The 27,211-nt window shown below is 39.6% G+C and overlaps 1 protein-coding gene across 1 annotated transcript in view; it reads left to right on the forward strand.

Moving 5' to 3' along the window:
* YWHAE (tyrosine 3-monooxygenase/tryptophan 5-monooxygenase activation protein epsilon) overlaps positions 1-25,743 on the forward strand; it is a 54,061-nt gene extending 28,318 nt beyond the window's left edge. The window contains exons 2-6 of the mRNA XM_021703950.1: positions 12,933-13,132; positions 17,312-17,418; positions 18,070-18,276; positions 19,952-20,088; positions 24,746-25,743. Coding sequence (XP_021559625.1) covers positions 12,933-13,132; positions 17,312-17,418; positions 18,070-18,276; positions 19,952-20,088; positions 24,746-24,798 — 704 coding nt within the window. The 3' untranslated portion in view covers positions 24,799-25,743. The remainder of the gene's footprint in view (positions 1-12,932; positions 13,133-17,311; positions 17,419-18,069; positions 18,277-19,951; positions 20,089-24,745) is intronic.
* The last annotated feature ends 1,468 nt before the right edge of the window (positions 25,744-27,211 follow it).

Consider the following 27,211-nt stretch of genomic DNA (forward strand, 5'->3'; position numbering starts at 1 on the left):
ACTTGTAGTCAGTCTAATAGGTGGAAACACACCCCCTTGCAGTTTTGTACTTTATAAGAATCTCAACAGAGACTTGCTTTACCAGCTGTCAGGGACAGTCTTGGGAGAATGGTGTTTACTGGGATGTTGATGTAGAAATACTATTGGCATGGGAGTATCTGTCCTACTAGGCATTGACATTAAGGTTTTTGGAGATAATTATTCTGGAGGGTTAATTTGGTGGAAAAAGATGTGTTTTAAATGGGAACAGACCACGTTTTAATGTATTAAGCTTGTGTTTCTTGTCATTGCAAGCATTTATTGCATCTGTTCTTAGAAAATCAGAGGATCCTGGGGCGCCTGGATGGGTGGCTCAGTTGGTTGAGCGTCCCGACTCTTGGTTTTGGCTCAGGTCAGATCTCAGGGTCCTGAGATGGAGCCCCATGGCGGGCACCTCGCTCAGTGGGGAGTCTGCTTGAGATCCTCTTCTTCTGCCCCTCCCCCTGCTTGCATGTGTGCTCCCTCTCTCTAAAAAATAAATAAATCTTAAAAAAAAAAAAGCAAAGGATCCTGTCAATCATACTTTTAATGGAAAAAAAAAGAGCAAGATCCCCATTCAGATGAATTCAAATAAATATTCAAATTTGAGGTGATATGATTAAATCACAGTACAGCTCTGGAGTCAGATTGTCTGGGTTTGTAATCTACCGAATTTGTGATTTTGAACAAGTTTAACCTCCATATTTTTCAGTTTCCTCATAAAATGGGTTTAATACTGCTACCTACTTCAAAGGTTTATTGAGAAGATTAAATGCGTTAATTCATGCAAAGTATTTGGAACAATGCCTGGCATGATGTGTTTTATTTGTGAATGAATTTATTGAATGAATATATTTACACAAACACTTCAAAGAGCAAAACCAAGAACCAAAGCTAAATTAAGGTCAGGATGAAAAATAATGGGACTCTCCTTCTGGCAGGATAGTCCAGTAATGAATAGAGGCAAGCTGGTTTAATGTAATGGATGTCTAACTAGGCTGTTACACAGTAAAGGGGAAAATGACCTGGAACCAAACAGGCTTATTAGTATGTTTGATTAAGATGCCTTTTCAGTTGGGGCGCCTGGGTGGCTCAGTTGGTTGGGCGACTGCCTTCGGCTCGGGTCATGATCCCGGAGTCCTGGGATCGAGCCCCTCATCGGGCTCCTGGCTCAGCGGGGAGCCTGCTTCTCCCTCTGACCCTCTCCCTTCTCATGCTGTTTCTCTCTCCCTCCCTCTCTAATAAATAAATAAAATCTTTAAAAAAAAAAGAAAGATGCCTTTTCAGTTGTGGATGTTACAAATTTCAGAGTTTTTGTAACTGGTGATTTTCATTCAGGTACCCATTGTCCCCAGACTAATTGGAAGTCCCCAAAATTTTATTGCCCAGACATTATGTACCATACTGCCTGTGCATCCACATGTTGTAGTCATTGACTCTCCATTCGCTAGTTCATTAGTTATGATCATACCTGTTGAAAACAGATTTGACAGCCATCCTCCATCCCAGAAATGCTTAGATCACACTGATAAAATAGTTGTTGCAAAGAAGATTTTATGAGGGGTGCCTGGATGGTTCAGTCAGTTAAGCGTCTGCCTTTGGCTCAGGTCATGATCCCAGGGTCCTGGGATCGAGCCCTGCATTGGGCTTCTTACTCAGCGGGGAGCCTGCTTCTCCCTCTGCCTGCTGCTCGCCCTGCTTGTGCTCTCTCTCTCTCTGTGTTAAATAAATAAATAAAATCTTTAAGAAAAGATTCTATGAAATACTAGTTATGTTGAGAATTTTATGTGAATATAATTGTGTTAATTCTCTGCTGATGGTGGTTTTGAGGGTATGCCCAGTTTTGGGTAAATCTGAGCTTTCACATAAAGTTTTGGGATACATTATAGTTAGGATCATGTTTCTGTTGCTGATGTTAAAAGGGTAAGGATGACACCAAGGTTCTCCTGAGAGCTTCATTATAGACATAATTTGTGCAAATTGGTACAAAGCATTGGTATAGAACTCCTAGGGGCTAGTAGGAAGTGCTTTCCGTTTCTGACTAATGCTACTACTCTCTCCCTTAATCTACTACCTTCAGGAATGGAGAAATTCCTGAAGATGCGGGGCTAAGAGGAGTAGTTAGGAAGGCAGCTATGCTCACCACTATACCACCAACGCTAGCAGTAGTTAGGGTTTTAAAAGTTAAAGTAAATAACTCTTGGAGTGCCTGGATGGCTCAGTTGGTTAAGCATCAGACTCTTGATTTTGACTCAGGTCATGATCTTGGGGTCATGAGATAGAGTCCTACGTCAGGTTCCATGCTGGGAGTGGAGTGGAGCCTGCATAAGATTCTCGCTCCCCACCCCCTGCACTCCCCTTCATAAATTAATTAATAAACAGAGGTAAATAACTTCCACAACTCAGTAATAAAAATGCAAATAAGCCAATTAAAAGGTTGGCAAACCAGGGTGCCTGGGTGGCTCAGTTGGTTGAGTGTGTGACTCTTGGTTTTGGTTCAGGTCATGATCTCAGGGTCCTGGGATCCTCCCACATCCAGCTCCCTGGGGAGTCTGCTTGTGATTCTCTCTCTCCCTCTGCCCCTCCCCCCCTTGTGTCTGTGCACACCCGCTCTCTCAAATAATTAAATTTAAAAAGGCAAAACATCTGAATATTTTCCAAAGAACACACAAATGGCCAGTACACACATGAAAGGATGCTCAACATCATTAGCCATCGAAGAAATAAAAATCATGATCTATACAACTTTACACGCACTAAGGTGATTTATTTTTTTAAAGATTTTATTTAGGGGCGCACGGGTGGCTCAGTCATTAGGTGGCTGCCTTCGGCTCAGGTCATGATCCCAGGGTCCTGGGATCGAGCCCCGCATCGGGCTCCCTGCTCTGAGGGAAGCCTGTTCTCCCTCTCCCACTCCCCCTGCTTGTGTTCCTGCTCTCGCTGTCTCTCTCTCTGTCAAATAAATAAAATCTTTAAAAAAAGTTACTATGCCAGGGGATGGGTTAGCCTGGTGATGGGTATTAAAGAGGGCACATTCTGCATGGAGCACTGGGTGTTACACGCAAACAATGAATCATGGAATGCTACATCAAAAACTAAGGATGGTGATTAACATAACGTATGGTGATTAACATAACGTAATAAAAAAAAGTTATTATGCCTGCAGTTTCACTCCTAGGTATATATGCAAGAGACCTGAAAGCATACTTGCATAAATTTATGTTCATAGCAGCATTATTCGTAATAGCCAAAAAGTGAAAATTCAACTCAAATGTCCATTAACTATAAATGTATAAATAAAATGTGGTATATCCATGTAGTATATGAAGTATATGGTTAGGGGCTGCACTTTGGGTGAACCTAGAGAAATTCTAAGGGAAAGAAGCCAGTTACAAGACAACATGTTACAGGCATACTTGGTGATATTGAGGGTTTGGTTCCGGACTACCGGAATAAAGTGAACATTGCAATAAAGCGAGTCAGATGAATTATTTGGTTTGCCAGTGCCTGTAAAAGTTATCTTTACAATATACTGTAGTCTGTTAAGTATGCGTGTCATGTCTTAAAAAAATTACACACCTTAATTAAAAATACTTTATTGCTAAAAAATGCTAACTGTATCTGAGTTTTCAGTGAGTCATCTTTTGCTGGTGGAAGGTCTTGCCTCTCTGTTGATGGCTGCTGACTGATAAGGGTGGTGGTTGCTGAAGGTAAGGGCAGGTGTGCCAATAATGAAGTTTTTCTGCATCGATTGACTTCTTTTCGGGAGCAGTTTCTCTATAGTATGGGATGCTGTTTGATGGCATTTTACACATGGTAGAATTTCTTTCAAAATTGGGAGTCGAGCTTCTTAAACCCTGCCACTGCTTTATTAACTAAGTCTGAGTAAATTCATCTCAAGAAACCATTTTCTTAGTTCCATTCATAAGAAGCAACCTAATTTCTTATTTGTTTTATCATGAGATCAAAGCAATTGAGTCAACCTTCAGGTCCACTTTATTTTATTTTGTTATTTTTTTTATTGAGGTACAGCTTACAATGTTAACTTTAGTTTCACGTTTACAACATAGTGATTCAATGACTCTGCATTATGCTGTGCTCACCACAAGTATAGCTACCATCTGTCACCATACAACACTTTTTTTTATTTTTTAAGATATTTATTGGGGCGCCTGGGTGGCTCAGTCAGTTGGGCATATGCCTTCGGCTCAGGTCATGATATCAGGAATTGAGTCCTGCATCGGGCTCCTTCCTCTGCGGAGAGCCTGCTCCTCCCTCTGCCTGCCACTCCCCCTGCTTGTGCGCTCTCTCTCTCTCTCTGATACATAAATAAAAGAAATCTTTTTTTTTTTTTTTAAGATTTTATTTATTTATTTGAGAGAAAGCATGAGAGGGGGGAGGGTCAGAGGGAGAAGCAGACTCCCTGCCGAGCAGGGAGCCCAATGCGGGACTCGATCCCGGGACTCCAGGATCATGACCTGAGCCAAAGGCAGTCGCCCAACCAACTGAGCCACCCAGGCGCCCCAATAAAAGAAATCTTAAAAAAAAAAAAAGATTTTATTTGAGAGAGAGCGCGCGCACAAGCTCAAGAGTGCTCGCTCAGTTGGTGGGGTGGCAGACAGAGAAGCAGACTCTCTGCTGAGCAGGGAGCCTGATGCGGGGCTTGATCCCAGGACCCTGGAATCATGACCTGAGCTGAAGGCAGACGCTTAACCAGCTGAGTCACCCAGGTGCCCCACCATACACTATTAGAGCACCACTGACTATATTCCCTATGTTGTACCTTTCACCCCTGTGACTTATTCATTCCATAACTGGAAGCCCGTACCTCCCATTCCCCTTCACCATTTTGCCCATCCCTCTACCTCCCTTTCCTCTGACAACCACCAGTTTGTTCTCTGTATTTATGGGTCTGTTTCTGCTTTTTTGTTTGTTCACTCATTTATTTTGTTTGTTAGATTTCATATATAGGTGAAACCATATGGTTGTCTTATCTTATTTCACTTAGCACAATACCCTTTATGTCCATTCATGTTGTTGCAAATGACAGTATTTCATTCTTTCTTATTGCTGAGTAATATTCCGTTATAGGGATATATGTGTGTGTGTGTGTGCGTTTATACACACATATCTTCTTTATCCATCTACTGATGGGACACTTAAGTTGCTTCTCTATCTTGGTTGTTGTAAATAATACTGCGATAAACAGAGGTGCATATATCTTTTCAAATTAGTGTTTTCATTTTCTTTGAGTAAATAGTAGTGGAATTATTGGATCATATGGTATTTTTGTTTTTAATTTTTTGAGGAATCTCTGTACTGTTTTTCCACAGTGGCTACACCAGTTTACCTTCCCACCAAAGGTACGTTAGGGTTCTTTTTTCTCCACATGCTTACCAACACTTCTTTCTTTCTTTCTTTTTTTTTAAGATTTTATTTACTTGACAGAGACACAGCGAGAGAGGGAACAAGCAGGGGGAGTGGGAGAAAGAGAAGCAGGCTTCCCATGGAGCAGGGAGCTCGATGCGGGGCTTGATCCCAGGACTCTGGGATCATGACCTGAGCCGAAGGCAGACGCTCAAGAACTGAGCCACCCAGGTGCCCTATTTCTTGTCTTTTTGATACTAGCCATTCTGACAGGTGATATATCTCATTTTGGTTTTGATTAGGTCCACTTTTTAAAAGTTTATTTATGTAATGTCTACACCCCACATGGGTCTCAAACTCATGACCCGAGATCAAGAGCCTCATGCTGTACTGACTGAGCCAGTCAGGTGCCCCAGGTTAGGTGCACTTCTAATTCTAGTTCTTTTGCTATCTCTACCACATCTGAAGTTAACTTCCTCCACTGAAGTCTAGAACCCCCTCAGAGTCATCCATGAGGATTGGAATCAACTTCTTCCAGACTCCTGTTAATGCTGATATATTGACCTCCTCCCATCAGTCATGAATGTTCTTAACGGCATCAAGAATGATGATTCCTTTCCAGAAGCTTTTCAGTTTATTTTACCTGGATCCATCAGAGGAATGACTATGGCAGCTGTAGCCTTACGAAATTCTTTCTTCCCCTCCCTCCTTTCCTTAGTAAGCTGTACACCCAACGTGGGGCTTGAACTCATGACCCCAAGATCAAGAGTTGCGTGCTCTACTGACTGAGCCAGCCAGGCACTCCCTCAAATGTATTTCTTAAATAATATTTAAAGTTGAAATTACTCCTTTATCTTTGGAATGCAGAATGGATGTTGTGTTAGCAGGCATGTGAAAACATTAATCTTGTACAGCTCCATCAGAGCTCTTGGGTGACTGGGTGCATTGTCATTGAGCAGTAATATTTTGAAAGGAATCTTTTTCTGAGCAGTATGTCTCAACAGTGGGCTTAAAAAACTTGAGTAAACCAGGGTGCCTGGGTGGCTTAGTCGGTTAAGCCGACTGACTCTTGGTTTAGTCTCTGGTCATGATCTCACAGTTACCAGATTGAGCCCCATGTTGGGCTCCCCACTTGGTAGGGAGTCTGCTTGGGATTCCCTCTCTCCCTCTGCCCCTCCCCCCCCATAAATAAATCTTAAAAAACACTCAGTAAACCATGTTGTTAACAGATGTGCTGTCATCCAGGCTTTGTTCCCTTAAACAGCACAGGCAGAGTAGATTTAGACTACTTGTTTTTTCTTGTTTTTAATATATATATATTTTTTTAAGATTTCTATTTATTTGACAGACACAGCAAGAGAGGGAACACAAGCAGGGGGAGTGGGAGAGGGAGAAGCAGGCTTCCCGCGGAGCAGGGAGCCGGATGGTGGGGCTCGATCCCAGGACCCTGGGGCCATGACCTGAGCCGAAGGCAGACACCCAATGACTGAGCCACCCAGGCGCCTCTTAAGATTGTAATTTTAAGTAATCTCTACATCCAGCTTGGGGCTCGAACTCACAACCCTGAGATCAAGAGTTTGCATACTCTACGGACTGAACCAGCCAGACACTGGATTTAGCATAATTCTTTTTTTTTTTTTTTAAAGAATTTATTAATTTATTTGAGAGCGCCCAAGAGGAGGTAGGGTCAGAGGGAGAAGCAGACTCCCTGCTGAGCAGGGAGCCCGACGTGGGACTTGATCCCGGTACTCCAGGATCATGACCTGATGAGCTGAAGGCAGTCGCTTAACCAGCTGAGCCACCCAGGCACCCTGGATTTAGTATAATTCTTAAGGGCCTAGGATTTTCAGAATGGTCAATGAACATTGGCTTCAACTTAAATTCACCAGCTGCATTAGCTCCTATCTAACAAGAGAGTCAGCCTGTCCTTTGAAATTGTGAAGCCAGGCTTTGACTTCTCTTTAGCTGTGAAAGTCTTAGATAAATAAGGCTGTTTCCTCTACACTGAGAATCTTTTGTTTAGTGTAACCACCTTCGTTAATGATGTTAGCTAGATCTTTTGAATAACTTGCTGTAGCTTCTACATGTTTGACCTTGTTATGGAGATGACTTCTTCCCTTAAACCTCATGAACCAAACCAACCTCTGCTGTCCTGCAGCTTTTCTTCTGCAGCTTCCTCACCTCTCTCAATCTTCATATAATAGAAGAAAGTTGGGGCCTTGCTCTGGATTAGGTTTGGCTTAAGGGAATGTTGTGGCTTGTGTGATCTTCTGTCCAGACCACTAAAACTTTCTCCGAAACTGTCACTGATAGGGCTGTTTTGCTTCTATTCCTATGTTAACTGGTAAAGCACTTTTCATTTCCTTCAAGAACCTTTACTTTGTATTCACAACTTGGAAGATTGTTTGGCGTAAGAGGCCTAGCTTTTGGCTTGTCTCAGCTTTCAGCATGCCTTCCTTACTAAGCTTAATCATTGCTAGCTTTTGATTTATAGGGAGAGATGTGTGACTCTTCCTTTCACTTGACTTAGGGGCCATTTTAGGGTTATTAATTGACCTAATTTCAGTATTGGAGTGTCTCAGAGAATAGGGAGGCCTGAGGAGAGAGGGGGAGAGATGGTAGAGGGTGGGGAGACATGACATGGCACTGAATGGCAGGCAGGTCAGTGGAACCGTCAGAACACATTTATGGATTAAGTTTGCCATCTTATGGGTGTGGTTTGTGGTGCCCCAAAACAATTAGAATAGTAACATCAGAGATAACTGGTCACAGATCACCATAATAAATATAATAATTAAAAAGTTTGAAATATTGAGAGAATTATTGTGACACAGAAACATGAACAAATGCTGTTGGAAATCAGATACCGATAGACTTCCTTCACACAGGGTTGCCACAAACGTTCAGTTTGTAAAAAAAACATTCTGTGAAGCATAATAAAACAAGGTATTCCTGTATATGGTTCCATTTATATGGAATGTCCAGAATGGTAAATCCATAGAGATTAAAGTAGGTGGTTACTAGGGTTGAGGGAATTGGGGGTAGGTGGGAAGTGACTGCTAATGGGTATGGAGCGTTTCTTTTTCAAGTGATGAAAATATTCTAAAATTGGTTGTGGTAATGGTACAACTTTGTGAATATACTAAAACTACCACTAAATTGTACATTTTAAATGGGTGAATTGTATATGTGAATGATCAATAAAGCTGTTTCTTACTAAAACTGGACAACTGCTGCTTCTGTAGTTGTACCATTGTCTTTCTTGCCTTGTTTTTGGCTTTCTAAATGAAGAGAATGTTACATTTAATTGAATCTGGGATAGAATATCATTGAGTGCTTTAAATATATTTTCCCCTTTCTTACCCCCTTACTGTAAAAATATTGTTGAAATGTTGAGAAATTTTGGGGCGCCTGGGTAGCTCAGTCATGAAGTGTCTGCCTTTGGCTCAGGTCATGATCCCAGGGTCCTGAGATCGAGCCCCACATTGGGCTCCCTGCTCTGCAGGGAGCCTGCTTCTGCCGCCTGTTTGTGCTAGCTCTGTCAAATAAATAAACCTCTTTAAAAAATGTTGAAAAATTTTAAAGCATAGAAAAGTGAAGGAAATGTAAATTATTATTTTGGAATAGTACCCAGAGACATACTGTTAAATTTTTGGTGTGGTATTAGATATTTGTGTATAGTTTTTTTCATATATAATGATGTAGAGTCCTACAGTTTAAAAGGATTAATGGTCTTTTTGGTGTAGCTAGGTTACTTTTTAAATTGCTTTGTTGGGGCCAATTTAGAAAAGCGAATTACTGGTTCACTTCTGAGGCATGTTTAATTTGTTAGTTTTTGAAAAAAAACAAAAACAAAAACAAAAAAAACTAGTATGCAAGTGAGCTTGAAATTACCCTCTGACTCCACTGCCCCTGAATTTACCTTTTTTCCCCATGACTATACTACTTTTTTTTTAAAAGATTTTATTTGACAGAGAGCACAAGCAGGTGGAATAGCAGAGAGAGGGAGGAGCAGGCTCCCCGCTGAGCAAGGAGCCCGATGTGGGGGTCGATCCCAGGACCCCAGGATCATGACCTGAGCTGAAGGCAGTTGCTTAACCAACTGAGCCACCGAGGTGCCCCTTCATGATTATAATTTAAAAAAGATGTTTCAAATGAATGCCAGGCTTCCACAAATGAATTAATGGTCTTACTACTGTACTTCCTAATACATTTTTTTTTTTTTTTAGAGATTTATTTATTTGACAGTGAGAGAGGGAACACAAACGGGGGCAGTGGGAGAGGGAGAAGCAGGCCTCCTGCTGAGCAGGGAGCCTGACGCGGGGCTCGATCCCAGGACCCTGAGATCATAACCTGAGCCGAAGGCAGACGCTTAGTGATTGAGCCACCCAGGTGCCCCCTAATATTTTTCTTAATGTTCCAGAATTACATTTTAAAAATATGCCTTATTAAAGTATTTGGATACGATAAAATAGATCTCTTTTACGTGTACAGTTGACAAGTCTTTAACAACATGGGTTTGAACTGTGTCCACTTACGTGGCGGATTTTTCGGATTTTTTTTTCCCCCAGTGAATACATTTTTTCTCTTACAATTTCTTTATAACATTTTCTTTCCTTTAGTTTGCTTTATTGCAGAATACAGTATATAATACATATAATACACAGAAATATGTGTTAATTATCAGCAAGGCTTCTCATCAACAGTAGACTATTAAAGTTTTTGGGGAGTCAAAAGATATACTTGGATTTCTGACTGTGACTGCTTGGTGGGTCTGCCCCCTCTGCTCTCCTGTGTTATTCAAGGATTAAGCTGTACAGTTCAGTGTTTCGTTAAATCTGTTCAGTGTTTTGATAAATCTGTTCAGTTGTATAACTACCACAGTAGAACTCTTACTCCCCAAATTTCCTTTGCACACAAGCTCTCCTCACTTCATCCCCATACTTTGGTAACCACTTTATTTGTTATCTTTATAGTTTTGCATTTTCTAGAACTTAAAATGAATTAGATAGGGTTTTTTTGTCCTTTTTCAATTAGCATGATTTTGTACATCCGTGTTGTTACTCATATCCATGGTTTATTTTTTGTTCTTGAATAGTATTCCATTGTATACATGGACTTTGGGGTTGTTTTCATCTTCTCTATTTTGAATAAAGTTGCTGTGAATGAACATTTGTGTAAAAAGTCTTCGTGAAGATATGTTTTCATTTCTCTTGGGTAATACCTAGTAGTGTAATTGCTGAGTCTTAAGGTGTTCTAACTGTATAAGAACTACCAAACTGTTTTCCAAAGACCTTACCATCTTAATGTTTCTATTAATTTCCTGATATTCCTGAAAGGATAATGTTTTTAAATGTATTTCCCTGGGATGACACATAATTTAGCTATTAAGCAGTGTTTCATAAAGTTACCATCTGCATTGTACCTTAAGGTATTCCTTATGTTTAGTGTTAATGTAAGCTAAGGGTGCTTGTTAAAATGCAGATTCTTGGGTCTTAGGACCAAAGATTCTGAATCAGTGAAGTTGGAGAGCTATGCATATGGTAATATGGCGTTTAGTCTTTTCTAAAGGCATTGTTTTCATTAATATATTTATTAGGTTAGTGTTCATTGAGCTGTTTTTGGTTCTTCCTCTGCATTCACATGCGTTGTTCTATTTTTTTTTAAGATTGATTTATTTATTAGAGTAGAGAGAGAGCATGTACGCAATGGGAAGGGCTAGAGGGAGAGGCCTTGATCTCACAACCCTGAGATCAGGACCTGAGCCGAAATCAAGTCGGACGCTTAACTGACTGAGCCACCCAGGTGCCCCTTGTTTTAAGTAGGCTCCTTACCCAGTGTGGGGCTTGAACTCGTGGCCCTGAAATCAAGACCTGAGCTGAGATCAAGAGTCAGATGCTTAACTGACTGAGCCACCTAGGGGCCCCTCATGTGCATTGTGTTACCTATTTTTTCCTTTACTTGGGGCTCTCCTCTAAGATTTATCTGGGCCCCTTTCTTTGGTCGCCACCTAGTGGTAACAAATAGGAACCATTAGAAGTTTTGCTAGTTAATTGAATTCATATGAGGTGGACAGTGTCCTTCTAAAGGAGGAAGGGTGGAAACATCTAAAGATAAGTTTGGTTTGTGTTTGTGATTAACCAGATGCTCAAATGTTATGTTTGCTATATGAATGTTCTTTCCTCCCATGACTTTGAAATAGTTTATTTGTATTTACTTGGGAAATAATTTATTTGTAAGAAAATATATTTTAGAGCCTATAACTTTTTTTTTTTTTTTAAGATTTATTTTAGAGAGTGGTGGGGTGGGGGTGAGGGGCAGAAGGAGAGGGAAAGAGAAACACAAGCAGACTCCCTGCTGAGCGCAGGGCTTGGCCCTTCCACCCTGAGATCACAACCTGAACCGAAACCAAGAGTCGGACACTGAACCGACTGCACCACCCCTGGCACCCCTAGAGCCTATAACTTTTTAATTTTTATCTAAACTGCCAGCTCAATTATTTGTACTAGGAAATGGGCAGGTGTCTCCCTAGTTCCCTTTTTATTTTTTAAATATGTATTTTTTTTTAAGATTTTATTTATTTGACAGAGAACACAGCAAGAGAGGGAACACAAGCAGAGGGAACACAAGCAGGGGGAGTGGGAGAGGGAGAAGCAGGCTTCCCGCTGAGCAGGGAGCCTGATGAGGGGCTTGATCCCAGGACTCTGGGATCATGACCTGAGCCGAAGGCAGACACTTTTGACTGAGCCACCCAGGCGCCCCTTTTAAAGATTTTTTATTTGTTCATTGGAGACACAGAGCACGAGCAGGGGGAGAGGCAGAGGGAGAAGCAGGCTCTCCACTGAGCCAGGAGCCAGACGTGGGGCTCGATCCCAGGCCGACGCTCAACCATCTGAGCCACCCAGGCGCCGCCCCCCCCCCTTTTTAAAAGATTTTATTTATTTGACAGAGTGAGAGAGCACAAGCAGGGGGAGCAGAAGGAGAGGAAGAAGCAGGCTCCCTGCTCAGCAGGGAGCCCTATGTAGGGCTCGATCCCAGGACCGTGGGATCATGACCTGAGCTGGAGGCAGACGCTTAACCATCTAAGCCACCCATGTGCCCCCTCCAGTTCCCTTATTTAATGAGTTAGATCCTTCCAAACCATGCTGTGAATTAGTTTTGAATTATATGAAGTTTTGATTCTATATGTCTTTTATTACAGATTCTCTTGTTCTTGGCTTTTAGTTTACTTCCTTTTACATGTTTTTAGTTTTTTTACTCAATTTTTTAAAATTTTAAAAATTTCATTTATTTGTTTGAGAGAAGGGGCAGGGAGAGAGAGGAGAGCCCCAGTGCGGGGCTCGGTCCCAGGACCCCAGGATCATGATCCGAGCCAAAGGCAGATGCCCAACCGAGTCACCTAGGCAACTCTACTAGTTTCGATGATTGTATTTTTGTTAAAATTCTTGCCTTTTTATACTAGCTTGACAGAAAAAAAGACCTATTGTGAAGGGATATTGTATAACAAAACTTACTTTGTAAGGTCTGATTTTATTTTTCCCTTACAGAAATGGTGGAATCAATGAAGAAAGTAGCAGGAATGGATGTGGAGTTGACAGTTGAAGAAAGAAACCTCCTATCTGTTGCATATAAAAATGTGATTGGAGCCAGAAGAGCTTCCTGGAGAATAATCAGCAGCATTGAACAGAAAGAAGAAAACAAGGGAGGAGAAGACAAACTAAAAATGATTCGGGAATATCGGCAAATGGTGAGATTATCATATCCTACACATCTTTAAAGAAAGATGCCTTCTTGGCATCTGGTTTTGGATATTTTATTTTAAAGTTTTATTAATTTAATCTCTATACCCAGTGTGGGGCTTGAACTCATGACCCCATGATCAGGAGTGGCATGGTCTTTCTGGCTAAGCCAGCCAGGTGCCCCAGGTTTTGGACATCTTTCTTAAGATTGATTGATTCATTGATTTGAAAGCGAGAGCGTGCAAGTAGGGGGAGGGGCAGAGAGGAAGGGAGAAGCAGGCCCACCACTGAGCAGGGAGCCTGACATGGGGCTCCATCCCAGGACCCTGGGATCATGACCCGAGCTGATGGCAGGTTATTAACTGACTGAGCTACCTTGGTGCCCCGATTTTGGATGTTTTTTTTTTATTTTTATTTTTTAATTTTTTTAAAGATTTATTTGGCAGAGAGAGACAGCGAGAGAGGGAACACAAGCAGGGGGAGTGGGAGAGGGAGAAGCAGGCCTCCTGCTGAGCAGGGAGCCCGATGCGGGGCTTGATCCCAGGACCCTGGGATCATGACCTGAGCCGAAGGCAGACGCTTAACGGCTGAGCCACCCAGGCGCCCCAGGTTTTGGACATTTTAGATCACAGCCTAGTATGCATGTGTTGTATACGTATGTAATAACATTTTATATTTTAATGGATTTGCATTTTTTACTTACCTGGATTAGGGAATATAGTCTATACAATATTTCAGGAAAGAGATGAAGAATTTTTCTCTGGAAGCTGCAGAGGGCGTTCAGTTTTGAACACCACACAAGTAGAGAAATAATTTAATCTTTATTTTTGTTGAGTTAGCTGCAAATGCTTCATTGAGTGACTTGAAATTACCATTCAGGAGAATTTAGCAAGTGTTTTTGTACCTCTTAAGAACCACACAGGGGCGCCTCGGTGGCTTAGTCGTTAGGCATCTGCCTTCGGCTCGGGTCATGATCCCAGGGTCCTGGGATCAAGCCCCGCATCGGGCTCCCTGCTCAGCGGGAAGCCTGCTTCTCCCTCTCCCACTCCCCCTGCTTGTGTTCCCTCTCTGGCTGTGTCTCTCTCTGTCAAATAAATAAAATCTTTACAAAAAAAAAAAAACAACAACACACAATTTGCTAGGTGCTGTGGGTGTGAAGATGAGACAAATAACGTTACTATGCTTATGGAGGCTCAGTCTAGTCATTGTTTTTTTTTTTTAATTTCTTATTGTTATGTTAATCACCATACATTACATCATTAGTTTTTGATGTAGTGTTCCATGATTCATTGTTTGTGTATAACACCCAGTGCTCCATGCAGAACGTGCCCTCTTTAATACCCATCACCAGGCTAACCCATCCCCCCACCCCCCTCCCCTCTAAAAACCTCAGTTTGTTTCTCAGAATCCATAGTCTCTCATGGTTCGTCTCCCCCTCCAATTTCCTCCCTTCATTCTTCCCCTCCTATTTTCTTCTTTTTTTTTAAACATATATTGTATTATTTGTTTCAGAGGTACAGATCTGTGATTCAACAGTCTTGCACTGTTTTTTTTTTTTTAATAGAAAAAAAATGTTAGAGGGCATTGGACGTTTCATGAAGTTATTGTTTCAGATATTACATTTGTTTATATAAATATATGTAATTTTTCTTACCGTGAGTTTTTGTGAAAAAAGTACAGTAGCTATTGATCTAGTCAGTGGTTTTCAACTAGAGGTGATTTTGCTCTTCAGAGAACATGTGGCAATCTTTGAAGACATCCTTGGCTGTCACAACTTGGTGGGTGCTCCTGGCATCCAGTGGGTAGAAACAGGGATGCTGCTTGCTGTATATTCCATTGGGCATAGGACAGCACCACACAGCAAAGAATTATCTGTCCCAGAATGTCAATAGGACTACTGCAGAAACTGATCCTGGTGAAAGAGGCACATATATACACGTTTAGAATACAGCGAGGGAAATTTACAGGAAGACTCCCGAAGTAGCCCGGGGAATGAAATTGGTAGGAAGAAGGAAAACAAAGTACCTTTTTCTTTTTTTTAAGGATTCTATTTATTTGTGAGAGAGAGAGCACAAGCAGGGGGAGTGGCAGGCAGAGGGAGAAGCAGGGTCTCCGCCAAGCTAGGAGTCTGATACGCGGGACTCGATCCCAGGATCCTGGGATCGTGACCTGAGCTGAAGGCAGAACACTTAACCGACTAAGCCACCCAGGCATCCCCAGAAACTACATTTATTAATTATCTCTACCTCTGTTGGACACTGTTTTGAAAGGGGAGATATTTTTTATAAAGTACATATAATTGTGCAAAGTAGGGTATTTAAATGACCCTGTAAAGAATAGGTTATTGTTTTACTTTATAGATGGGAAAATAAGGTTCTGAGTGATTGATTAACATACCTGGGGTCACAAAGAAGGATATCATTGTGTCCATTAACCTCAAATATGTTGGAACAAGAATATGGATTGTCAGTAGAGAAGTTTGGTGTCTCAGCAGGATGATGAAATGAGAAAGTTAAAAGTGCTGAAGAGAGAGAAGTCTGTGCTAAATTGTGGCATTTGGACTAAGTAGGAAAGGAAGCAAAGAGAGGGACTGATAAATCGGGGAAAGATGAAAGATTCAAGAGGCTGGGTGTCTTGATGTGTCCCTAAGTAGAAATAACAGGAATAAAGGAAGTAAAAAATGAAGTTACAGTCCAGTAGTAAAATAGTAGAATTTAAGACTTGGATAAAGCAACACAGTTAGGGATATTGACAAAAGAGGTCATGGAGTTGAGATCAAGGAACTGTGTTGAAAGGAACATGGGTGTAATACCTTGGTGTGATACCAGGTATTAGAGGGATAGGCTTTGAATATGGATGAAAGACCTAGAGAGATCCACTGATGACAGAGTCTTAGAAATTAGAACATGGAGGATGAGCTTCCAAAGAGGAGCTGTTTGGAGTAATAGCCAGTTATACTGAGTCAGTGGGGAGCTAGGAGAATTCAGAAGTTGTCTTGGTCCTCTAGTCATTGCCACTTGAAAAGACACAAGGGAGGTAGTTTATTCAGGAAAGATCAGGATGAGATTATAGAAGAGAGAATAGGGGAATTCTTTACAATGGAAAGAAGGTTCCAGAGGGCATAAGAACTTGGAAAGGTCAGCAGTGTCACCATGAATTAATAGAAAACAGAGAACAAGATAACGTATGTGTATTCGGTGGTGGTATGCATTTTTAGTGTGATAAATTTTAGATAAGTGGCAATATTTACTTTAGTGTACAGATTTTTGGTGCTAATAACGGACTGTGGATCTCAGCCACTAAAGTGATTGGCTATTGAGCATAGTAGTGGTTAGAAATATGAGCATTGAAAAAAAAAAAAAGAAATATGAGCATTGGAGGCAGACTGTGCCTGGGTTTGAATTTTTATTCCATCTCTTGTAAACTGTGACCTTAGGCTTTACAGCCTGTCTGGGTTCAAATCCTGGATCTCCCTCTTGAAGTTCTTTAAGTTGTTGATTTTTGGCCAAATACCATAATCTTTGCTTCCCCATGTAAATGGAGACATAGTTTCTACCTCATTAAATATGCTAATTAATATAAATGTGCAGCATTTAGTAAGTAGTAATTAGTGTTACTCTCAGTTCTGTAGCTGAATGATGAGGTTGTTGGTTGGTGGTTTTTGTTTTGTTTTAAGATTTTTTTTTTTTTTTTTTTTTTATTCATGAGAGACAGAGAGAGAGGCAGAGGGAGAAGCAGGCTCCCAAGGAGCAGAGAGCCCGAAGCGGGACTCGATCCCAGGACCCTGGGATCATGACCTGAGCTGAAGGCAGACGCTTAACCATCTGAGCCACCCAGGCGCCCTTAAGATTTTATTTTTAAGTAATCTCTACACCCAGTGTGGGGCTTGAACTCAGCTGTGAGATCAAGAGTCACATGCTCCACCAACTGAGCCAGCCAGGTGCCCCTGTGTGGTGGTGGTGGTGGTGGTGGTTTTTTTAAAGCACTAAACTAACAGCATGTAGAAGGAAGATAATTACTATAACCTGGAGACAACTTTTCTCTGCTTTTTTATCAAGAGTGGGGAAGAAAGTTTGGAGAGAGATGTTCGTTATGTTTACTGTGGCTCTCTTCCTCAAAAACTAGAGGGAGAATGTGTCAATTTATGTAATTTCTTAGACAATTTTTGACTTTTTTTTTTTTTTCAGGTTGAGACTGAGCTAAAGTTAATCTGTTGTGACATTCTGGATGTACTGGACAAACACCTCATTCCAGCAGCTAACACTGGCGAGTCCAAGGTTTTCTATTATAAAATGTAGGTTCTATACTAGAAGGGAAAATGTCAGATTAAATGTTGGCCCCCTAGAATTACCACTTTTTCTGTGTAGGTGTTCAACTTTTATTGAAAGAATAGTTGTTTAATGTTAGAAGGATAGTTACATGGAAGGAAGGATTTTTAAAACTTAATTTTTGAGTGCTCATTTGTGTATTCACTGCTAATGAACAATTACTGTTGCATTTAAGGTGGTCAGACTGTTTATTTGTAAGAGTACTAGATTTTATCTATTTGCATTTGTTTTTGTATGGAGTTACCCACCAGCTGTAGCAGTGTATTACAGAGTTCAATTTTAACATTTTATGTGGAAGTTTTGTTTCACAATTAACAAACTGTCATGCCGTTTTTTTGGAACCACCTTTTTATGTTTAATTGTAGTCAGTGATACATTTGTTGATTTTTGAGGCTTTCCAGTTACTTTCTCTAGGATTTTGCTTATTTGGTATTCTGAACTCTGAGGAGGAAAACTGAATAGTCCATCTTTGCTGAAAGAGAGTTTGTGAAATTATTGAAGTATCCATGTTAATTATTAAACATTTTTGTCACATTTTATAGACTATAAAATCTCGACACTTTACTTTCATTTACAAAGTTATTTTTCCTAATTCTATTCGTTTTGTTTTGTTTTAGGAAAGGGGACTACCACAGGTATCTGGCTGAATTTGCCACAGGAAATGACAGGAAGGAGGCTGCAGAGAACAGCCTAGTGGCTTATAAAGCTGCTAGTGATATTGCAATGACAGAACTTCCACCAACGCATCCAATTCGCTTAGGTCTTGCTCTCAACTTTTCTGTATTCTACTATGAAATTCTTAATTCCCCTGACCGTGCCTGCAGGTAAGTCATGGAAGAGAAACAAAAGCTCTCACTGTGAAAGTGGAAAAAAGTTACAAAAGAGAATTGTTTTGTTTCCTGGGATTGCCTTATGCAGCCTTGGCCATGTAACAGAGAATTCTTTTGGCTCTTAATGAAACTGTTTGGATGATTTTAAGATCAACCCTATCTCAGTTCACTAGGATAGCAGTTTTGGATTATGTTGATGGGGAAAATTTTTGTTGGTAGGTTCAATTTTTAACTTTATAGTGGGAGAGTGGAATTATAATAGAATTTTTTTTATATTAGCTTTTAGTCTTTGTGGGCATGTTAATATAGTTATGCTCTTAGTGTACATACTTTCTATTTTATTATGAGCCGTTCTCCATCTTTGTATGTTGGTTCCATATTTTTTTTTTTTTTTTAAGATTTTATTTATTTATTTGACAGAGACCGAGACAGTGAGAGCAGGAACACAAGCAGGGGGAGTGGGAGAGGGAGAAGCAGGCTTCCCACTGAGCAGGGAGCCCGATGTGGGACGCGATCCCAGGACTCTGGGATCATGACCTGAGCCGAAGGCAGCCGCTTAACGACTAAGCCACCCAGGCGCCCCCATTTTTTTAATTTTAATTTTTTAAAGATTTTATTTATTTATTTGACAGAACATAAGTAGGGGGGGCAGCAGAGGGAGAGGGAGAAGCAGGCTCCCCAGTGAGCAGGGACCCCCGATGTGGGGCTCGATCCTAGGATCCTGGGATCATGACCCGAGCCGAAGGCAGATGCTTAACTGACTGATCCACCCAGGCACCCCTATGCATTTGCTTTAATTTTTAGTGTTGCATTCATGCTCTTCTCCTACCCTTTAAGATGAGTTCATATTTGGCTTCCTAATTTGCTCATTCTCTAGGGTTTAAGTACTTTCTCCAGAGTAGCACTTCATACTTGTTTTATAATAGTTTTATGTATCAGTCCTCTATTCTTACATGTTCATTGTGGACTGGGAGTGTTTCTTCTGTTTCTCCACTAGTGTCCCGCATCACTTGGTGTACATCATACAGCGTACCCAGTAAATGTTGATTTTGTTTCTTTTAAATTCTAGCAAATGGCTTATATATCACATTACTGTGAGTTCTATATTGCCTTTTTGTTTTTGTTTTTTTGCTTTCGTTAACATTAAATTCTTTGGAATTAAACTGAGCTGTCCAACATTTCATCTTTTTACATTAAAATTTTAAGTAAGTGAGCTGTTGACTAGAACTTCGTAATACTTTTATTATGCATATATTTTGGTGGTGGTTCAGGTTAGAGTTTGGTCTGTGTATTCTGTTTACTGATATGCTTGTCAAAAGCCTAGTAAGAAATGGTGCTCTGGGGTGCCTGGCTGGCTCAGTTGGTAGAACATGTAACTCTTGATCTTCAGGTCAGGAGTTTGAGCTCCACATTGGGGGGAATGTTTGTTTGTTTTTCTTAAAAAGAAGTACTCCAAAAATTTGCCTCCAAATTTGCTAGATACAAAATGAAATAGAAAGTTAATTTTCATCACTTATATCTGTTTTTTCTTTATTTCGGTATTTAAAACCCAAGATACTCAGTGTCACTATTACGTACTGTAGGATAACTGAAGAAAAAGATTGATTTCTGACATGTCATTTCTGTTTTTGGGCTTATTTTTGTAATATATTTATGTAAATACTTTTAGGTTGGCAAAAGCAGCTTTTGATGACGCAATTGCAGAACTGGATACGCTGAGTGAAGAAAGCTATAAGGACTCTACACTTATCATGCAGTTGTTACGTGATAATCTGACACTATGGACTTCAGACATGCAGGGTGATGGTAAGGAAACTCCGAAGTTAAATGCATCTCTTTCAGTTGTTGGGTCTTTTTACTTTTAGGAATTTCTTGGTATTTCTTCACATTAAGCTACAGTTTAGACTCAGCCTATCCTCCAAACTATCAAATTTTAATTACTGCCTTTATAACAAATGATCTCAAAGTACATTTTCGTTTGGGGCTATACGATTATGTGTAAAAGACTTGTTTGGAAAGGGGGATCTTTTTTTAATATTCGAAGCTTTAAAAGTTTTGTCTCTAATGCTAGCTAAACTTAGTTTGCTTCTCTCACTGTTTTGGAAGATGGAGGCAGGAAGCAGCTCATTTTATCTTTCTCAGATTCAATTTTAGGGATCTAAGTAATTGTATTTGAATGTCACGATCACTGCTTGGCTGACTAGTATCCTCAGGTTAAAACTAGATGGTGTCAGTAAATATGAATCATCTTCTCTGTGGAAATCTTTATCTAAAGAAGGAACTTTTTTGTCTCTGGATTTTATAGAGCAAATGGAATGTCCTGCTCTTCCTTATTTAAGAGGTCTGGTGTCTCTGTTTTTGTTGTTTGTTTTTAGTTATAAATAGTATTTTACAAAGCTTAGTCTTGTGATGGGGGGTTAATATTTATCCTCTAAATGCCCAGATTTGCATAATTGTTGATTTTAAAGGAGATTTTAGTCTGCTTATTCCAAAGAATCTTTTTATCCATGATAGATCATTGAAGGGTGGGTGGGGGGAGGTGGAGGGCACAGAGCGCAAAAACCAGAGTGATGTAATCATTTTATGAGCTAGCTTTACAGTTGGTGATGGTGGTATGGGAAGTGGAAACAAAAAGTTTGTCAATTTTAGTTGCAGATCCTTTAAGAGTATATTACCCAAATTGAATCATATGTTGTATTGCTTGAGGCTGGCTGTGTCTGTTGGTTAAGCCAGCATGCTGGACTGTCTTTGGAAGGGTTCCACTTCTTAAATGTACCTCTGAAAATGGGTTTTCCGGGCTTGTATGTTGTGTTTCCTTACTCTGGAAGGATAGAGTCAGATTTTAGACTTCTTAGGTACTAAAGTGAGAATTAGGTGACTCATTTAAAACCAGCTAGCTTTATGAAATATTTAGATATTTGACTAAGGTTGGTTTGAGATATGTGGCACATGTGACCTACTTGCACACATACCCAATGAAGCCAGATGGAGCCACATACTACTTTCCAACACAGCACTTCAGGCAACTGCTGCCAGTCTGTGGGATTCAAAACCAACCATCTCTGAACTAATGACTTGAGGTTCCTTCCAGCTTTAACATTCTGTTGTATTCTAAACAATAACTACTCAGAAGAATGGCCAAACTGCTCTGGACTCTTCACAGTCACCCTCAGAGAAGACTAATAACTCCCTGTTTGAGGGGATAAAAGGAAAACGTGGAGAGTTTGGTAAGCGGTATTGACCTAAGTAAGGTATATACCCCTCTGACCTCTGGGGGCATTTTTCTGAGGGTGAAAATAACAAGGTCACCTGGGTTGAAACATTGCTTGTTTTAGACATTTCATGCCAACTTTTATAACTAAGCTTGCTAGATTATAAAACTAAATGGAAATAAAGTATATTTTCTAATGTTTTATTTATCACTGGTAACCAATAATTGATTAATCAGAGTAAACTATATGTCATTCTGTTTTTACATAGAACCAGAAATAATTCTTTTTCTTGGTAATCAAACATTTTATGAAATAGATTGCCTTCTACAATAGGGTATTTTCTTGAAACTACTTTACATAGTTCCAAAGGTTCTTTGTACAGAGATTTTTTTTTTTTTTTTTTAAGATTTTATCTATTTCACAGAGAGATAGGGAGAGCAGGAACACAAGCAGGGGGAGAGTGGGAGAGGGAGAAGGAGGCTCCCCGCCAAGGAGGGAGCCCGATGTGCGGGGCTCAATCCCAGGACCCCGGGATCATGACCTGAGCCAAAGGCAGACGCCCAACCGACTGAGCCACCCAGGCGCCCCTGTACAGAGATGTTTTATTACATTTCAGCATAGATTTCTCTTTAATCCTAAAAGAGTTTTATTTAAATACAGTAAAATCCACTTGATTCATAGTTCTTACGACTTTGTAAATCGGACCACTGATTAAATTTGGTTGAAACAGACTAATTTTTATTTAAGAGCTTTGTGATAAAATATTTGAAACTATGAAACATACATTTAACAGTGAAAAATTCAAGTAGTCTCTGGACATTTTAGTAAAATTAACAAATTATCTGAATTTACAAATCGTTGTGGGTACTAGTAATTTATTCGCTATTTTCCTAAAAGGTGTAGTATTACATACACTATATGAAAATTGTTTTTATTACATTAGTTTTATTATTTTGGTTTTTGTGTCTTAGAATCTCTGCAAAATTGCAGCCATGAAATTGGCAGCTTCCCAGGATGTTGGATTTAGTTGAGCATTATTTAGATAGTTTTCTTTTTAATTTTATTATGAAAAATGGTGTAAAGAAACACTTGAATTAAAGGTTTCTAAAGGAAGAAATGTGTATGTGATTCCTGAGCTTTTACTGAGGTGTTTTTTTAACTGCAAAATATGTTTACTTCTGTCTGTGTTGGAACATCTTTATAAACATTACCACTATTTCTCATCAAGTGATTTCAGTCCTTTTCTCTTAACCTATGTTCAGAGGACCGTTTCATACACAAGTCCATAGAAAGGAAATGTGTGTTCTCTGCCTGTTCCCTTCTTCCCCCCAAATCAGGAAACAGTGGGCAAAGAAATACATATCCAAAGAAACCTTTTTTTCCCCCTTCTGTGTACCTTTTAAGAGGATATTATTTCATCCTTTTAAAGGTAAGAGGAACAGATACTTTGTAGAGTGAACTTTATACAAAGTTAAAAAGACCCAAATCTGACTCCCCTAAATCATTGATGTTTTCTTTTGTCCTGCTCTCTGGGTTTGTTTTTCTTGTAATGTTGCTTTCATGTGATTGTTCTCCCTCCCTTTCTCCTTGCAATATAGATTCCTAAAGGAAAATCCAACTCTTCCTTTCCTAAAAACTCTACTTTGTAAGTCATTATCATGGCACAGCAAATTCTGCTTTTTAGTTTTGGTTCTTCACTAATCATGCCTGCATATATCATCATCCTTTTGCTTACAAAACTGCCTGTTCTACATTCTAGGATGTGAAACCTTCTAAGACATTTATGATCTGCTACCCCTGTCTACCTCTGGTTGGGTGTGACTCATCTGACAATATTCTATGCCAAAGTTACTTGGAACTTTTGGCAAATCTAATGGTTGCTTATAAGCGAATTAGAGTGTGCTCTGTTGTTAACCATATTTTGGCAGTGTATTGCTGTTAAAAATGAGCGTGAATGTTACTCTCATTTCCTAAGTTCGAATACATTTTTCGGGAACCATTGGGTGGTGCATCATTTCTTTCCTTAGTAAATAGTTTTTTGTCTTTCTTTGCATGTCTTTTTCTATATATATGAGTCAAAAATTTTTATGTACCTTAAGTACTTTTTAAGAGTCACATTTCAATATCAGACATTTTTGTCAGAAGAAAATTTAAAATGTCTAAAACTATATTTACCTAATCCTTGTTGCTGTAACTGCATTGTTTATCATATCAAGGTCTTTCAGACTGTTTAAAAAGCACTCCTCCGGGTTAAATGCTTTATGTTGGTATGCAGCCAGTCTTAGTGTCATTTGTCCGTCCTAATTAACAAGCAATATGAATGGATGGATTGTCTGAACCGCAATGATTGTTGGATTAGTTAATTGGTACTTATTTTGATTCAAACTATTAACTACATAGGAATTGTAGTGATTCGTTAGAGCACAAAACAGTGTAACTTTTACCTGTTTCATTATTATTTAGCAAAAGCCTGCATGCTTTCTGTATTATGGCTGACTTATTTAATGCTTATTAATAGGTAGATGATTCTCCAGTGAATAAGCTGGCTTTCTGTTGCATGTCATAGTGCAGTTGAAACTCCTCAGGCCAATCATCATGTTTTAAGGGAAGAGAAAAATGGCATGAGAGAACTGGTCCAAATGCCCTTCTTTAATAACCTCAGCGGTCTGGTTTACTTTGAGCGTGCCGTTTCACTCTGGAGTAAGAAATTTGGTTTATGGTTTGGTGTGACTGGCTAAGATACAAAATGTAAACTCATTTAAAAAAAGCAGAACCCTCCCTCTAAAACTACATAACTTCTTTGGAGCGTTTTACTGCTCAGTTTTCTACTGAAGCATTTCACATGGAGCTTGTTGGGTAGATTTTACCAAAAAAACTAAGTACCCTTGATTCTTGAAGAGGTGAGGTTATTGAGAAAGTATTTTGGCCCAAGATATACATGAAAGCTTGAAAATCATTTAGTAATATGGTTACCTTGGCTGTCTACTTTTAAGAGCTTATTTAGCATAAAAATAGTTTTACTGTGCATCAGTTTTTTTCATCCTGATTATTGACCATTCAGGACCTTGATCCAGCAGCAATTCTTGGCTTAGGCATCTCGGGTGTCAAGGAGGATAGAAGTCCTTTGGCTGTCTGTGTTTAATACCAATTGTAGCAAATATAAGGAGTCTGTGCTTGGAATGATACCTTTCTTTGTTACCACAGAGTCTAATTTAGTCAGTATAAAATAATTAACTCATTCTTCTTTGCAGGTGAAGAGCAGAATAAAGAAGCGCTGCAGGATGTGGAAGATGAAAATCAGTGAGACATAAAAGCCAACAAGAGAAACCATCTCTGACCACCCCATTCCTTCCCATCCCACTCCCATTGGAAATTCCCCCATTGTCACTGAGAACCACCAAATCTGACTTTTACATTTGGTCTCAGAATTTAGGTTCCTGCCCTGTTGGTTTTTTTTTTTTTTTTTAAACAGTTTTCAAAAGTTCTTAAAGGCAAGAGTGAATTTCTGTGGATTTTACTGGTCCCAGCTTTTAGGTTCTTTAAGACACTAACAGGACTGCATAGAGGCTTTTTCAGCATTACTGTATTGTCTCCTGCCAGATGTGGCAAGATCACCATTAGAAATGGAAATTACATTCGAAAGCCATTAAATTTCTAGGTGATGCAAGCATCTAAGAGAGAGGTTAATCACACTATAGAGGCATTGTGGTATCATTTTTCCTTTTTCTAATTGTTTAAATCAAATTTTATACCAATGTTTAAAATTAATTGGGTGTTAGCTTGAAGTGGGTTAAAGATTGTTTGGAGAGTTGTTGTAATGGTTTTGCTGTAAAAAGTGTTTCAAACTCTGCTGAAATGTTGCTGAAAAGCATGGTGCTGGTAACAGTTCAACAATCCGTGGCTGCTCATTCTTGCCTACTTTTACTCTCCCTCTAAAGCAGGTTAGCATTGAAGGTGGTATGGAAAAGCCTGCATGCGTGTTCCAATTCTTTGTTTCTTCTCCTTCCCTTTCCCCTTGGGGCCCCCCCCCTTCGCTCGCTCAACCTCTTTTGTTCAGTATGTGTAACTTGAAGCTAATTTGTACTACTGGATATCTGACTGGAGCCACAGATACAGAATCTGTATTGTTCTTACTGAAACACAGCATGGAATTAACATTAAACTTAAATAAAACAAACCTAAATTAAAAATGCCAAATATTATTGCGCCTCCATCCTTTATCTTTCTAAAATAAACTCTAGTCCAAACACATTGACAGTATTGTTTGCCTAAATGTGGAAAGATTCCTCCCCTTCTTCCACAAGTCACTTGTGTTTCCCAAAGATGATGTGTATTTTTAGAAAAAAAAACTTTCTTTACCTGTAACCTGGTTGTTGAAGAATACCCAAGTCAATTCATTACTATCCTATCTTCTCAACCAGGTAGCAGCACGGTATTTATTTTAATCATTAAAGTACAAACTCATACTTACACAAGGTGTAATTATGGATCATTTTCTAGCATGGAATTTTGGGTTGTAAACCAAATAAGGCTGAATGTGTCAGAATAATCTTCCTTAGGCTGAAGTAAAATTACTTTACCCCCGCATTACCACTTCTAAAGGTCAGTGGCAGGAGCAGAAAAGAATAGTTACATTCATTCTCAGTAGTACATGTACACATGGTAGAACTGTGTAGCCACCCCCTTACTAGAGACACTCATTGTTAAGTAGTTTCTTCCGGAAATAGTTTATACATCAGTGTGTGTAGGTATTTAGTTACTATAGACCATTCTGTATCAGGCATTTAGATCTAATTTGAGTGACTGTGTAACCTGGATGTACTCCTGATTTTTTTTAAAACTAGTTGACTCCTTTTGGACATTCAGATTGTTTCCAGCCTTGCTATTATAAATGGTGCTGCATTAAATATCCTTGTAACTGTCTCCACTTAAATATTTGCATGTGTATTTGTATGATACATTTCTGGATTTCCTGTGGGAGGGAACATAACTTTTCAACTGATACATACTGCCCATTTCCTTCCAAAGGGGTTGTTCCACTTTTATAGCGTGTTCCCACCCCCCATCAGCAATGTATGAGAGTATCCGCTCCATCACCACACTTGACTCATTGCTAAATGAGATGTTGACACCAAAAGTATACCCTGGCTTAATTCTCAGTAGTGAAGACTTAGGAAATTAACAGAATAGTGATGTGTCCTAGTAGTTTTTATCTTATTAAAATATGCGTATGCCCATAATTAGAATAAAAAAGGTTTTTTTGTATTGCTATTCCATTAGATAGTTGGAGAGATGTGGATCTGTGTCCAAGAGATCTTCAGGTTGATATGTTCTTTTTCCAGTAGTAAAGTGGCCGAATGTCTGCTGCATCAAGGTCCAAAACTGAAGGAAGGAATTCTTAAAATTGTATCACAGATTTTTAAAGATAATGGAACTTGGGGTTTTGCAGTCTGCTCCAATACTAAACACTAATGCACAGGTACCTGGACTTGAAGAGTCAAACAAACATGGGTAATGTTTTTACAAAATAGTCTGGCTCGTGGGGGTGATTTCTGTCGTTATGTCACAGGTGTGTGTTTAGTGAAAGCGTTCTCTAGTTGGCTCTGTGGATGGACTTCTTGTATTCAGCAAACTCAGGATACCATGAGCATGCTCAAGAATGTAGCAATCTTGGTATGGAGAGAAAAGAACTTGCCACCCAAAGAAGCCATTTATGG

This window comes from Neomonachus schauinslandi, chromosome 15 (genome assembly GCF_002201575.2).
Source record: "Neomonachus schauinslandi chromosome 15, ASM220157v2, whole genome shotgun sequence".
NCBI lineage: Eukaryota > Metazoa > Chordata > Mammalia > Carnivora > Phocidae > Neomonachus > Neomonachus schauinslandi.